The sequence below is a fragment of the Carassius auratus genome, chromosome 16, assembly GCF_003368295.1.
Source record: "Carassius auratus strain Wakin chromosome 16, ASM336829v1, whole genome shotgun sequence".
In the NCBI taxonomy this organism is placed as follows: domain Eukaryota; kingdom Metazoa; phylum Chordata; class Actinopteri; order Cypriniformes; family Cyprinidae; genus Carassius; species Carassius auratus.
Window position 1 is genome coordinate 3,908,350 of NC_039258.1, and position 12,500 is coordinate 3,920,849.

At 39.2% G+C, this 12,500-nt stretch overlaps 3 protein-coding genes across 3 annotated transcripts in view; 1 reads left to right on the top strand and 2 right to left on the bottom strand.

The window, feature by feature from the left end:
• Positions 1-19: 19 nt before the first annotated feature.
• Positions 20-5,669, top strand: eomesb (eomesodermin homolog b). The gene is made up of 7 exons (XM_026283406.1): positions 20-207; positions 1,540-2,127; positions 3,307-3,461; positions 3,539-3,660; positions 3,805-3,963; positions 4,040-4,101; positions 4,782-5,669. Exons 2-7 carry the CDS (start codon positions 1,625-1,627, stop codon positions 5,515-5,517), a joined length of 1,737 nt encoding a protein of 578 aa, XP_026139191.1. The 5' UTR covers positions 20-207; positions 1,540-1,624; the 3' UTR covers positions 5,518-5,669.
• A 1,163-nt stretch (positions 5,670-6,832) lies between these two features.
• On the bottom strand, positions 6,833-11,114 carry LOC113115804 (uncharacterized). Its single transcript, XM_026283433.1, has 8 exons — positions 10,720-11,114; positions 10,098-10,238; positions 9,924-10,007; positions 9,742-9,798; positions 9,565-9,663; positions 9,213-9,365; positions 8,676-8,810; positions 6,833-7,755 (listed from the first exon to the last, which is right to left on the bottom strand). The coding sequence occupies exons 2-8, from the start codon at positions 10,236-10,238 to the stop codon at positions 7,654-7,656; spliced, it is 771 nt and encodes a 256-aa protein (XP_026139218.1). The 5' UTR covers positions 10,720-11,114; the 3' UTR covers positions 6,833-7,653.
• A 739-nt stretch (positions 11,115-11,853) lies between these two features.
• Positions 11,854-12,500, bottom strand: part of iqgap3 (IQ motif containing GTPase activating protein 3) — a 19,851-nt gene continuing 19,204 nt past the window's right edge. The window contains exons 37-38 of the mRNA XM_026283394.1: positions 12,452-12,500; positions 11,854-12,355 (exon numbers count right to left, since the gene is read on the bottom strand). The exon at positions 12,452-12,500 is cut by the window's right edge and continues 60 nt beyond it. Coding sequence (XP_026139179.1) covers positions 12,242-12,355; positions 12,452-12,500 — 163 coding nt within the window. The 3' untranslated portion in view covers positions 11,854-12,241. The remainder of the gene's footprint in view (positions 12,356-12,451) is intronic.

Here is a 12,500-nt window from a genome sequence, read left to right on the forward strand (position 1 = left end):
ATCAATAAATCCAGCAGCAGCATGACAGCTGCTTCAGTCGGTCAGTCAGTCGGTCATTCGGTCGGTTCTTCTCCTCTTCCTCTGAGTGTCAGTGACCCGATCACCCGGATCCTCTCTCACCCTCTCGTGATCGGAGCATCGGTTCTTCTCAGTCTGAACACCAGAGCGTTTCAGCCTCGATCTGTGGAGGATATGAAGATGAAACTGGTAAGCTATTTATCTTTTTAAACAATGCATGATGATATTTATTGTTATTTTGCATCTAAACAAGAAGCTTCGATGCGTTTTCCAACTAGAACTGATGGTCTGTTAGTTTTACACAGAACCATCCTCTGTGATAAACGAGAACGTGTTGACCATCATTTGTCATCTAGTTAAAATCTAATTTAATTTAAGAAAAACTTAAAAGTGATATATGATTAAATATATATATATATACATATATATTTAGAATTGCCTGCTGGACCCAGAAACTCATTGTTGTTTATCAGAAACATCATGTTTAAGAATTAGATGTTCATTTTTTTACACACAGATTCCCTGCAACATTTTGAAAAATAGGCTGTAAAAGAAAAAAATATATTTCGCATAGAAAACAACAACAACAACAACCTGTGCTTACTAGATTTCTGTTTTGTCTAATGAAGCACAAATGAATGTGTCATTCCGAAAATATTAACACAGTTTCTGTTAAATCCTGATTACTGTCGGAACACACGTGTTCGTTTGCAGAATGCGTTTATGCAATCATTTTTAATGCAAGACTTAAGACTTAAATCTTATATATATATATATATATATATATATAGGCCTATATAAACTTCTAAATCTAACGCAGAGAATTATTAGGTCTAAAGTATTTTTTGTTCATTTATTAAAGGCAGAATTAATTAACATCATCACACTAATAAAATCTAGATTGCATAAACATGAATTTTGAAAAACGAAAGCGCCAAAGATTTATATTTTAATGATTCATGTTTATAAAATTATTATTTGTTATTATATTAATCTGAATAATAACATTAACAGATTGGTAAATATAATAACGAGGAACAGTTAGTCTCAGATGATGATATGACGAGCACATAACATTTCTTATTTAAATGCTATTAAACAGTTATGCTATAAACGTAATTAAATAATATTGCTTGCCTGCATCTTTTAGAAAATAATAAAGTGATATCTAGGAAGCATTTTAAGAACGAATATCTAATAGGACTAATAAACAATTCGCCGATTTAAAATACATATATATTTAATTTACCAGCTAAGGTATGATGAATATACACAAACATCTAATTAAATGAAATAAAATCATTTTATTTTATTATTTTAATCTCCATGGAGGATTGTATTATTTCAGATCCTTAAAAGTAAAAAGTTTCACTTTGTTCTCAATGTCGCTGAAATTAAAGCGCTCTGAAACCGAATCATTTAAACAGCCAAGTGTGTAACCTGTTTAGAGAAGATTGATATTTATTTTTAAAGCTCATTTAGATTTGATTGACATGCACACACTGATTCTGTGGTTTGCAGTGATGCCGCGACCCGACGGTAAGTGACGACGATCGTGTTATTAACGGATTCGGATCAAGAGCTCGGATTGACAGAACATCCACAGATGTCCGGTGAAGGACCCGGATCTGCGCTGACCTCGAGTGCGGAGGTGGACAGCAGGAAAGTGTCACCGATCATCTGCGAGGACGAACTCTCGGGCGGCGGCCGGTACATACTCGACGGACTCGGCTCCAACCGATACTTCATGATGGGCTCGACGCAGCAAACGCAGGAGAGTCCCTTGTTTCCGTACACGAGCCAGACGGGAGGCGTGTACTCCGGTTCGGACGGATCGCGGTACGCGGCGTCGCTGCACTACGGCTCCGTGCTTCCCTCCGCGGGCTTCTGTCAGTCTCTGTGCGCGGGACGCGGTGACTTCGGCGCGGGATATCAGTTCGGACAGGGTTCTGGAAACAGCTACCACTCGTACCAGGGCTCCGGGTCCGGTATCGGCTCCGTGGCTCTGTCCGGGGCGGGACTCCGAGCTCAGGTGTATCTGTGCAACCGGCCGCTGTGGCTCAAATTCCACCGACACCAAACCGAGATGATCATCACCAAACAGGGCAGGTGAGCGATCACACCTCTGCTTCGGAACAGGGGACCATGGAAACTGAGTCACATTTTTCTTTTAAATGATAGATGATGCTCTAAAATACAAAATAGACGGGTTTAAACAATAGTTTATTATAACAATAATTTAGATAATTAAATATATAAAAAATGAATGCAATTAAACAGCCGGGTGAATGGATAATAAAAAATGTTTTAAAAATTCTTAGTACATAAAATAACGTTTTAAATTGAGTTTAGATCAAAATAATATAAGTATTTTTACCTGGCGCAAAATAACAGGTGATCTCGCAACAGCAACGCGCATTTGTGTTGTCGTAAATATTTGTGAGGCTAAAGATGTTTTATAATAATGGTAAATAGCCTAGTAATAATAATAGACAAATAAACAGTTTTGTTTTAATAAATGACAATTGTAAAGCAACCCAAATCACAAACAACCTGTTGAGTGGATCTTAAAAAGTTTCGGATATTCTGATTACAGAAATGCGTTTTCAAATAGGCAATGATTTCAATATTTAGATCACACAATAAATATTAGACCAGAAGAACTAAGGTGTTACTATAGCAACAGTATGCGCGCTTGTGTTGTCATAAATATTTTTGATACTATTGGTGTTCCATAATGACGTTAACTGCAATGAAACAAACAGACGCGTTTAATCAACCTTTTATGTTAAGAACTGTCTAAAGTAAAGAACACCAGCCGGTCGATGGGACTTCAAAAAGAGTTCTATTCCTTTTACAGAAATAACTTGTAAAGATTTTTGCGACGATCGAATTTTAAATAAGTTTAAATAAGTACGCATTTTTATATGAACGCGGCTAAATCGGGGGTCTTTTTAAAATTGCCTACTTTTATTAAAACGGGGTTTCAAGTGTTTCTGTAGCCTAATTAATCACAGATTTTCACATGGCGAAAAGGCGCTTTGTGTTGTTATAAAACCTGTTATAATTCATCAGTTTATCACAAAGTTCAACCTATTTTCGATTTTCTTTTAAATGCTGCTACCTGAAATAGCGCTATTAGATTTTTTAAACAGAATATACATTCTTTATAAACGTTAATATCCTTTGAATGCTGTAGATATATTTTTGCAAAAATTATTATTATTATTATTTTTTTTGTTTAATTTATTTAATTTGCATTAATTCTGTGTTTGTTTTTCCTGACAGACGGATGTTCCCCTTTCTAAGCTTCAACATCACGGGTTTGAGTCTGAGCACGCATTATAATGTGTTTGTGGAGATAGTTCTGGCCGATCCCAACCACTGGAGATTTCAGGGCGGGAAATGGGTGACCTGCGGGAAAGCCGACAGTAACATGCAAGGTACGGAGGACTAAATATATAGTTTTATATATTTAATGTGCATTATTATTAGCCTAATTCATTTAAATCTGTTTTAGGAAATAAGATTTACGTCCACCCTGAATCCCCGAACACAGGAGCTCACTGGATGAGACAAGAAATCTCTTTCGGGAAACTCAAACTAACAAACAACAAGGGAGCGAATACTACCGCCGCACAGGTAACTAACGCGAAGAGAGGAAGAATCACTGATGCCGAAATAATTCGTGCATGCTAAATGTAGGCGTGCATTGCTTATTAGTTTAATCAGCTTGCCCTAAAAAATGCATGCTCTGTTTTCATTTGATCTTCGTCTGTTGATCAGATGATCGTGCTTCAGTCTCTGCACAAGTACCAGCCCAGGCTTCACATCGTCGAAGTGTCCGACGACGGAATCGAAAGCACAGGACGAGACTCGAAGACTCAGATCTTCACCTTCCCTGAGAACCAGTTCATCGCTGTGACAGCCTATCAGAACACTGATGTACGAGTGTGTGTGTGTGTGTGTGTGTGTGTTAGGACTGACCCTTACTTCTGTCTTCTTCTTCTTCTTCTTCTAGATCACGCAACTCAAGATCGACCACAATCCTTTCGCCAAGGGCTTTAGAGATAATTATGACACGTGAGTATATTATTCTCATGATAGTTCACCATACACTGTCAAATAAAGCTGCTTTATTGGCATCGATGGTTCCATGAAGAACCTTTAACAGCCAAAGAAACTTGAAATTCCACTGAGGTTCTGGGGAATATTTAAAGAAAACAAAAACCTTTTTTTCCCTCATGAAATCATGGTGAAAATGGATAAGGAAAAGATAAACCGCTAGCTAAAAGGGGTTTTGGGAACCAATAATGGTTCTTCTGTGGCATCACTGTGAAAACCTCATTTTGAAACATTTTTAAGAGTGTGGAACCACAAGAGGTTCTTTAAATGTTCTTAAAATGGTCCTAAGAATTGAGATCGCTGAAAAGGTTCTTTACCACTTCTAAAAAATACATAAAGGTTCTTTATTGGAATTGATGAACTTTAACACCCCTAGAAACGTTACATTCCACAAAAGGTTCTGAAAAAAAACAAGAACTTTAAAGAAACCAAAAAACAAATCCTGAAATAAATGGTTTGATTCCATTCTTGTTACAGTGTAATAAAGATGTAACTATGCTTTACTCGCTGGTGAAGGTTAGGGTTAGTTATGCATGATTTAACAGGGACCCCTTCAAATAAAGTGTTACAGGTTGTTTTAAGAGCTGTTCTGAGGAAGCCAACATGTTCTTCTGTGTGTTCTTGCATTGGTCTCTCAGGATGTACACGGTTCCCGAGCGTGAAAGACTCACTCCGTCTCCGTCAGACTCTCCTCGCGCGCGCTACACAATGCAACCCTTTCTGCAGGACCAGTTTGTCACCAATCTGACCCCGAGTCGCCTGTACAACAGCGAGCGGACGGTTCCTCAGACGAGCAGCATGCTTTCTCCTGCGCTGGAGGACGCTGGAGCTGCTCAGAGGTGGCTGGTCACTTCAGTCCAGCAGACCAGTGCAAACAAGCTGGAGCTGACGGCGTACGAGGGCGATTACTCCAGCTCGCTGTTACCTTACAGCTTCAAATCCTTACCTCTGCAGAGCGCACACACGCTGGGCTACTATCCAGACGCAGCCTTCACCTCCGTCACCGCTGGATGGGGCTCCAGAGGCTCTTATCCCAGAAAAGTGGCGTCCGGATTGCCCTGGTCACCCAGACCGAGTCCCACAGAGCTCACAGACGACCACGTGCTAGATAAAGACAAATCTAGGGAAGGGAACACAGTTAGTCAGACCGTGGCCTGGATGGAGAACACGCCGTCTCTGAAACCGCTAGACTCTGAGGAACCCAGCATTTACTCGGTGGTTTGCAAACGGAGACGGGTTTCCCTCGACGAGTCAGGAGCGGAGAACTCTCTCACGGTCAAGTGTGAAGATTCCAGCACCTCAGAAACCTTCACCAAGGACACTTCATCAAACTCCAAGACCATCGGCTACTACGCCTTCTACGCCGGCAGCTAGAGACACCTCCGTCTCCGTCTGAACGCTTTCCGTTCATCAGTTTGGCCCTTTTGTAATTTATTAAATTGTCAAACAAATCCTTTCTGTCCAAAGGTAGATGATGTGTCATTTTGAAAAGGCTGTTGTATGCATTAAACCACTGCTGTTTTGGATTGGGTTTTCTTTTTGTGAAAAACATCTGTTTTCTTCTGAATATTATTAATTAATTTAAAGTATGCAAACATGACAGAATGGAAAAAAATATTCAGAAAACTGGTGCCTTTTCCACAACTATATAATAATAATAATAATAATAATTCAGTAACACTTCAGTTTAGAGAACAATTCTAACGTACTTATGAAGCACATATTTATGAGTTTATTGAGGCACATTCTTTAAGTAGCTAATAGTTAGTTAATATGTCCCCAAACTAGATCAAACAGCACAATATAGCAAATCTCCAAAGACAGAGAAAGATCAGGAAGTGAAGGGTGAAGATATGGTGGATTATTACATATTAACAGGAATCCAAAAGTTGTAAAATGCTTTGTTAGGCTACTTCAAGCCATTTTTGGGTCAAATTTGGACTAACTCAAAAATTGGGTTAATTTTTTATATTCAATTCTTAAGCCAAAAATTGGGTTAGTCCAAATTTGACCCCAGGTTGGCTTGAAGTAACCCATCATTTTGTAGAATGTGCACAAATAGAAATATGTAGCAAGTGAATGAAGTGTTGAGGACACTGACCTCTAGCGTTAGAACATCGTATCAGTCCCTTAAAGTGACAGTACACCAAATATTGACGAATCTGTCATCCTCCACTTATTCCAACCCTGTATGAGTTTGTTTCAGCTGCTGAACACAACAGATGATATTTGGAAGAATGTGGGTAACCAAACAATCGCTGCTAGTCATTGTCTGCTAAAGCATTGTTTTCTATACTATAGAAGCCAATGGCTACCGGCAAGTTTTTGGTTCCCAACATTCTTCAAAACATCTTCTTTTGTGTTCAACAAAAACTCAGACTTTTGGACCAATATGAGGGTGAGGGTTCATTTTTGGGTGAGCTGTTCCTTTAAATGACATTTTAAAATCCCTTTAAATGATGATGTGTTTTAATGATTTTAGAAATGAACTGGCCAGACGATTTAAGAAAAAGACCTGCTCCATAATGAATCTTCTAGAATTTAACATCGATATATATCGACATCATTTCAATACAATCATGCAATTTGTCCGACAGATTCCAAGTGAATCAGATGCAGAACACTGAGAGGAAACCCAGAGAAGAAGAGGTTTCTGTTAGAGTTAAATCAAACACCACAGTGACACGAACACAATACAAGAACTTTATATCACCTTCAAACCTTTACAAAGTGCTTGCATTACATTAGCATTCACAAGAAACTATAAAACTAGCATTAAATAGTTAACATTGCACACCAGAAGAACATGTGAAGAGACACTTCTGCTGTTCACAGATGAACAAATATGATAAATAATATCTCAGCGCTCCACTTGGGACGGTTATTTTCAGTCATGCAAGTACAGCTCCTGATCCAGTACTCTCTGAACTACTCACCAATCTCACATCTCTATCGCATCTTTCAAAATCAGACACTAATTGTGTCAAACATTATTTCTATCCTTCAAATAATAATAAAAACTAATTAATAAATGAAAGGGAATTCATTACTTCATTGTGTACCAGTCTTCATTCCCCTTAAAACTTCCTTCAGATCGATCACCTTTAAGATAAGAGAGTTCAGATCTTGTTTCAGGATGTGTGGATCTGCTCTCAAACCAGACCAAACACTGAGGAAGATGTGCATTTGTGCAGTTCATGCAACATTCAGTGCCACGACTTCTTCAAGTCTTCAAGTCTTCATTCTTGGAAGCATGATTTAAAACCTTTTAATGTGGCTGTTTTTAAAAACGAGGACAAAATACTAAAAATGTTCTGAGACGTCCACCACTGAATGTTGTTTACAGGTCCTTCAGATTGATTGAGGTTCATCTGATGCAGGTGAAAAACAGCGTTATGATAAAAGACATTACACTAATAAAGGGTCTTGAACGGAGCCCGCTGGACATCATACGAGAAGCTCTACTTTAGAGCATAGACATCAGACTGATCTGGACATTAATGAATCTGCTCAGACTTGGATGGTTCTTCTGCTGCGCCTCAGTTCTTCTTTCCATTTCCTCATGGCCCACTTCTGAGTAGAAACTCCAGAAAGAGTGGAGCGTCGTTCCTCCTGCAGGAACAGAGACAGTCAGGTCATCATCTAACGCCAGAATAAAAGCACAGTGAGGAAACACGGATTCCATGATCTCTCAGAGCACTGTTAGACACACCAGGATCACGGGATCCATGCATGACGTTAAATGCATAGAAGTATCTTCCAAATGCTTTAATGTAAACTTCCTCAGGTGCATGCTGGGATGCTTTGAAAGTCATTTAACCCTCTAAGTGCTCTTGGGTCATATTTGACAGAAGAAGAAAAAAGGTTAATGGTTTGTTTTTTTTGTTTAGAAATTTTTACTTCATCAAAATGTAACTTGGTAAAGGTTTAGCACTTATGTTCTCACACACACACACACACACACACACACACACACACACACACACAGTTTAGTTAAATGGCTTTGACAAAAAGCGTCACACTTGTAATATTTGCATTGGAAATGAATGAAAAATTAATTTGATCAAATGGAAATGTTGAGTGCTGCGCCCAAACAAAAGCTTACTGTGATTTTTTATGTTCGTTTGTTTTGTGAAATCAACTTCAAATTTGGAACACAACTTTTTTTTTATTTTTATATATGGCTTTGAGATCCTCACAGTTTTTTAGATATTTGAAAATAGTATTTTTTTTTGTGCATGTAACATTTTTGTGCATTTTTTTTCACTTAAAAAGAAAACAAACTTAAGTCTTTTCTCCAAAACATTCAATATTTACGAGAGTTTTTTTTAGGTTCGGAATTCAACTTTCAGGTCTACGCTTGAAAAGTGATTAATAAGTGCAATAAAATCCACTAAAAACTGGAAATATTAAAACGACCTAAATTATAGCATATGCGTTTCATTTCAATCATTTCTGATCAGCACACAAGGCTCCAGAGGTCTAGATGACGGTGCTCTCTAATAATGACTGAGGTCAGTCTCCATACACACCTCGTAGGCCGGCGGTTCTGAAGAAGGAACCGGACTATAGGCTGGCGGTGAGAGTTCTAGACACGGATACTCCAGCTCATCACTGAGATCTGCAGATGGAGCTGGGTTCATGTGGATCACCATCAGACGCTTCCTCTGGAGAAGAAGCACATCCACACATCAGTGTCTCATAAAGTCATCACAACCACCGAAAACCAGTCATGAGCTCTCCACCGACGTCTGGTTTGTGAGGAGGACAATATCTGTCTGAGATACAACTGTTAGAAAATCTGGAATCTGAGGGAGCAAAAACATCTAAATATTGAGAAAATCATCTTTAAAGTTGTTCAGATTAATTCTTAGCAATGCATATTACTAATCAAACATTAAGTTTTGATATATTTACGGTAGGAAACTTACTAAATATCTTCATGAACATGATCTTTACTCAATATCCTAATGATTGTTGCATCAAAGGGAAATGTATCATTGTGACAGATATTGTTACAGATACACCGCTTCAGTGCTGCAGAGACACACATATAAACACGGTTTTACCGATCTACACCAGCAGCACGACGTCACGATGATGAGAAGAGAGAAGATGAGCGCCAGAACATTACAAGCGATGAAGGCGATGTTTGCGGTCTGAGACGAGGGACTCTCGGAGCGGCCGCTCACGAAATGTGTTCGCAGCGCAGCTCCAACCATCTACAACAGAGAAGAATCCCAGCGTTACTGAAACTCCTCATCACACCAGAGAAGAAGAAACCACCTCATCGGAGCTAACATTTCACAGTGCAGCTTGAAAACATTTACGTTAATTCTTACTAAAATATGATTGTTTTATATTTTGATGGCTCAGCATTAGATGAAATGTGCGTTAGATGTATGGTTTTATATCACTCACATCTCCGAGAAACACGAATAAGACCTGGACGAAGAACACGACGACGGCCGTCAGCACGTTGCAGATGTTGAGCAGATTCAGCACTTGAGAAGTGACCACCTGACCATCACAAACATGGTTTAGTTTAACCTCACACACGTCACGTCTGCAGAGAACAGCGTGAGAACGATGACTGACCAGACAGGGGTTGTGTGAGCACGCAGCTGTCGCCGTTATCACGCCGATTAAAATCACCTACACACAGTAATTATGATTAAAAATACAGTAACATTTCCACAGAAATAAATGACACTTTAACACCGATTCACACAGAAAACAGATGATTAAAAGTTAGTGTGTATAATATAAAAGAGACTCACAAAAGAAGCCGGTATTAAGAGCCAGAGAGTGTAGTTCCAGTAGACGAGTCCAAACACCCCGGCACCGGTCAGGATCTCCAGCCACTGCCACACACACACACACACACACACGGGTTCAGCAGGAGCTCACACACTCTCAGCTCTACACATGATCAGTAAAACACAAGTCTTCACCCCCAGGATCGCCGGCTTGATCATCAGGAAGCCCTTCACTCCTGGATGCTCTCCGGGCTTGGACTCGGTGATGTGAAGAGGAGGCTCGGCCGGATCCTGCGGAGCTGAGGAGTTGAGGATCACCTCCACTCTTCTGGACATCTTCACACACACACACACACACACACACACACACACACTAATGAGAGTTGCACAATCACCTGTGTTTTCATTCCTGCAGCTGGAGAACCAGAAGTCATTGTTCACCACATTCTTTGAGCAGTAGAACCGGATGAACCTGCACGGCGCTCCACATCATCACTAAATCTCTCTCAGTTCATGAATTTAAAGACTTACTGATATTTATTAAGAGTTTTACAGTTATTAGGACAATTTAAGATCTTTATACAAGCAGCACAAACTCCAAACAATGTTTTATCAGCTCCATGTGTGAGGTCAGATAAACTGGGACAGGTTCAGACACTGAGATGACCGGAAACACCACCCCAGTTACCCTGAATTCACTCACCCTACTAAAGCCAAACTAGAAGCTCTTGCTCTCAGCTTCATTACCCCTCGGGTTTACCCGTTTAAAGTGATTCAGCTCAGTGAAATGAATGTTAATATGAAGAGATGGAGTTACCTTGTCGTCGGTGTTCCTCAGGCTGTGTTCAGGTGAGAATCGAGAGCAACTCCTCCTCGAGACACGCGGAGAATGTGTGATTCATCTCTGTCTGATGATCGTCATTATTCTCAAACCCACACACGTGTGCTCACTGAATAACTTTCTATTGTACAGAACCTGGATCTCACTAACGCGAACAGAAAACCGCAGATTCACAGTGTAAACTAAAGAAATCAAGACTAGAACAACATCTTTATGTGGTTTTAACACGACGGCTTTTACAAACAAAGTTCAGTCAGGTTTAGCTCACTTCTCGTACAAATGTGTGTCAGATTCACATTAGGAAAACACAATGCTCTGGGATTTTAAAGGTTAAAAGATTCCAAATTATGTTTCCTGATAGTTTAACTGACAGATGGGATGTTTTTATTTTTTTAAATTAAACGTCACTTTATTTAAACTATAGCTTATAACCCAAGAAAAGAAAAATCCCAATAAAACTAATAAAATAAATAAAAGTTGTTGCGACATTCAGCGAGATTACGTCACGAGTGTCAAGAGTTCGAATCCCATCTAACGAAGGGTAAAAACATCAAAGCTACCCTTTTGAGTAAAATACAACAAATATTTAAAATTAGACACATTTGTTATATATAATCAGATCATCCCAACAAACAGAGACAGATTTCTCTTCGTTTTTATTTTAGAGAAAAGATTAAAGATCACATACGAAAATGATTTCTAATATATTATGACTGTATTTGCCCAATCAATAAATATGAGTTTTAAAGGTATGAGTTTCCAATTCAAATCCAGGAACCAATGAAGAAAAAATAAATAACATGAAATCCCTAGATTAAAAAACCCCGAACATTTAAAAATGACAAATGGCGATAATTGTTAAACCGGAAGTATCGCCTCAATAATGAAGATGTAAAAAGGAGATAATGAAAGAGAAAACTCTGATCAGATACGTGTATTTCTGAAACTCTTCACTCATCAAACTGTGGCGAATCTGTTCCATGTGAAATCCTGTGTGTGTGCAGCTGTCATCACACGTCACTCAAACCACACGTGATCACCTGACTCTGAAGAACTCCCGCGAAACCTCCTCGCGCTTCATCAAGAGATGCACAATGACACAAACACGGGTTAATTCATGCAAAATGTTTTATTGTGAATAAAAGGGGGTATAAAAAGAGGGGCTGGACACTCATAATTAACATAAAAACAGACGAGGAACAGAAAATAGAGACAGAATGACAGGAAATATTTACACAGAATTAATATTTTGAGACGCTGTCCACTAAAGAGCATTGCATGAGCGCAGGTGAACTTCACCTGAAACCGCTGCATAACTAGTGTTTTTCTAAACGTCTGCTGTGATTCACTCAAATAAAGTAAAGCTTCATTTTAAATGCAAATGATTAATAATAGAATATATATATGTATTTGATAGCGTCATGAATATATCCGGAGTGATGTTGGGTAAAACAATGAAGTACACAGAGAGTGAAGCAGCAGGTTTATCTGGAGTCATTCACTTCTTGAAGAACTTCTTGTTGAGGAGGAAGATGAGCAGGTTGACGTTGACTTTGGCTTTATCGAACATCTTCATCACGGAGACTTCCTCGTACTGCAGCTGCAGCAGATCCTGCACACACACACACACACACACACACACACAGATCACTCCTCGTGTCTGTCACAGAGGAACACAGACACCGTCTCAGCATCTGGAGCTTCTCACCTGGTATTTGAGCGGGAACCTCTCCATGTCCACACCCATGAATCGAGCC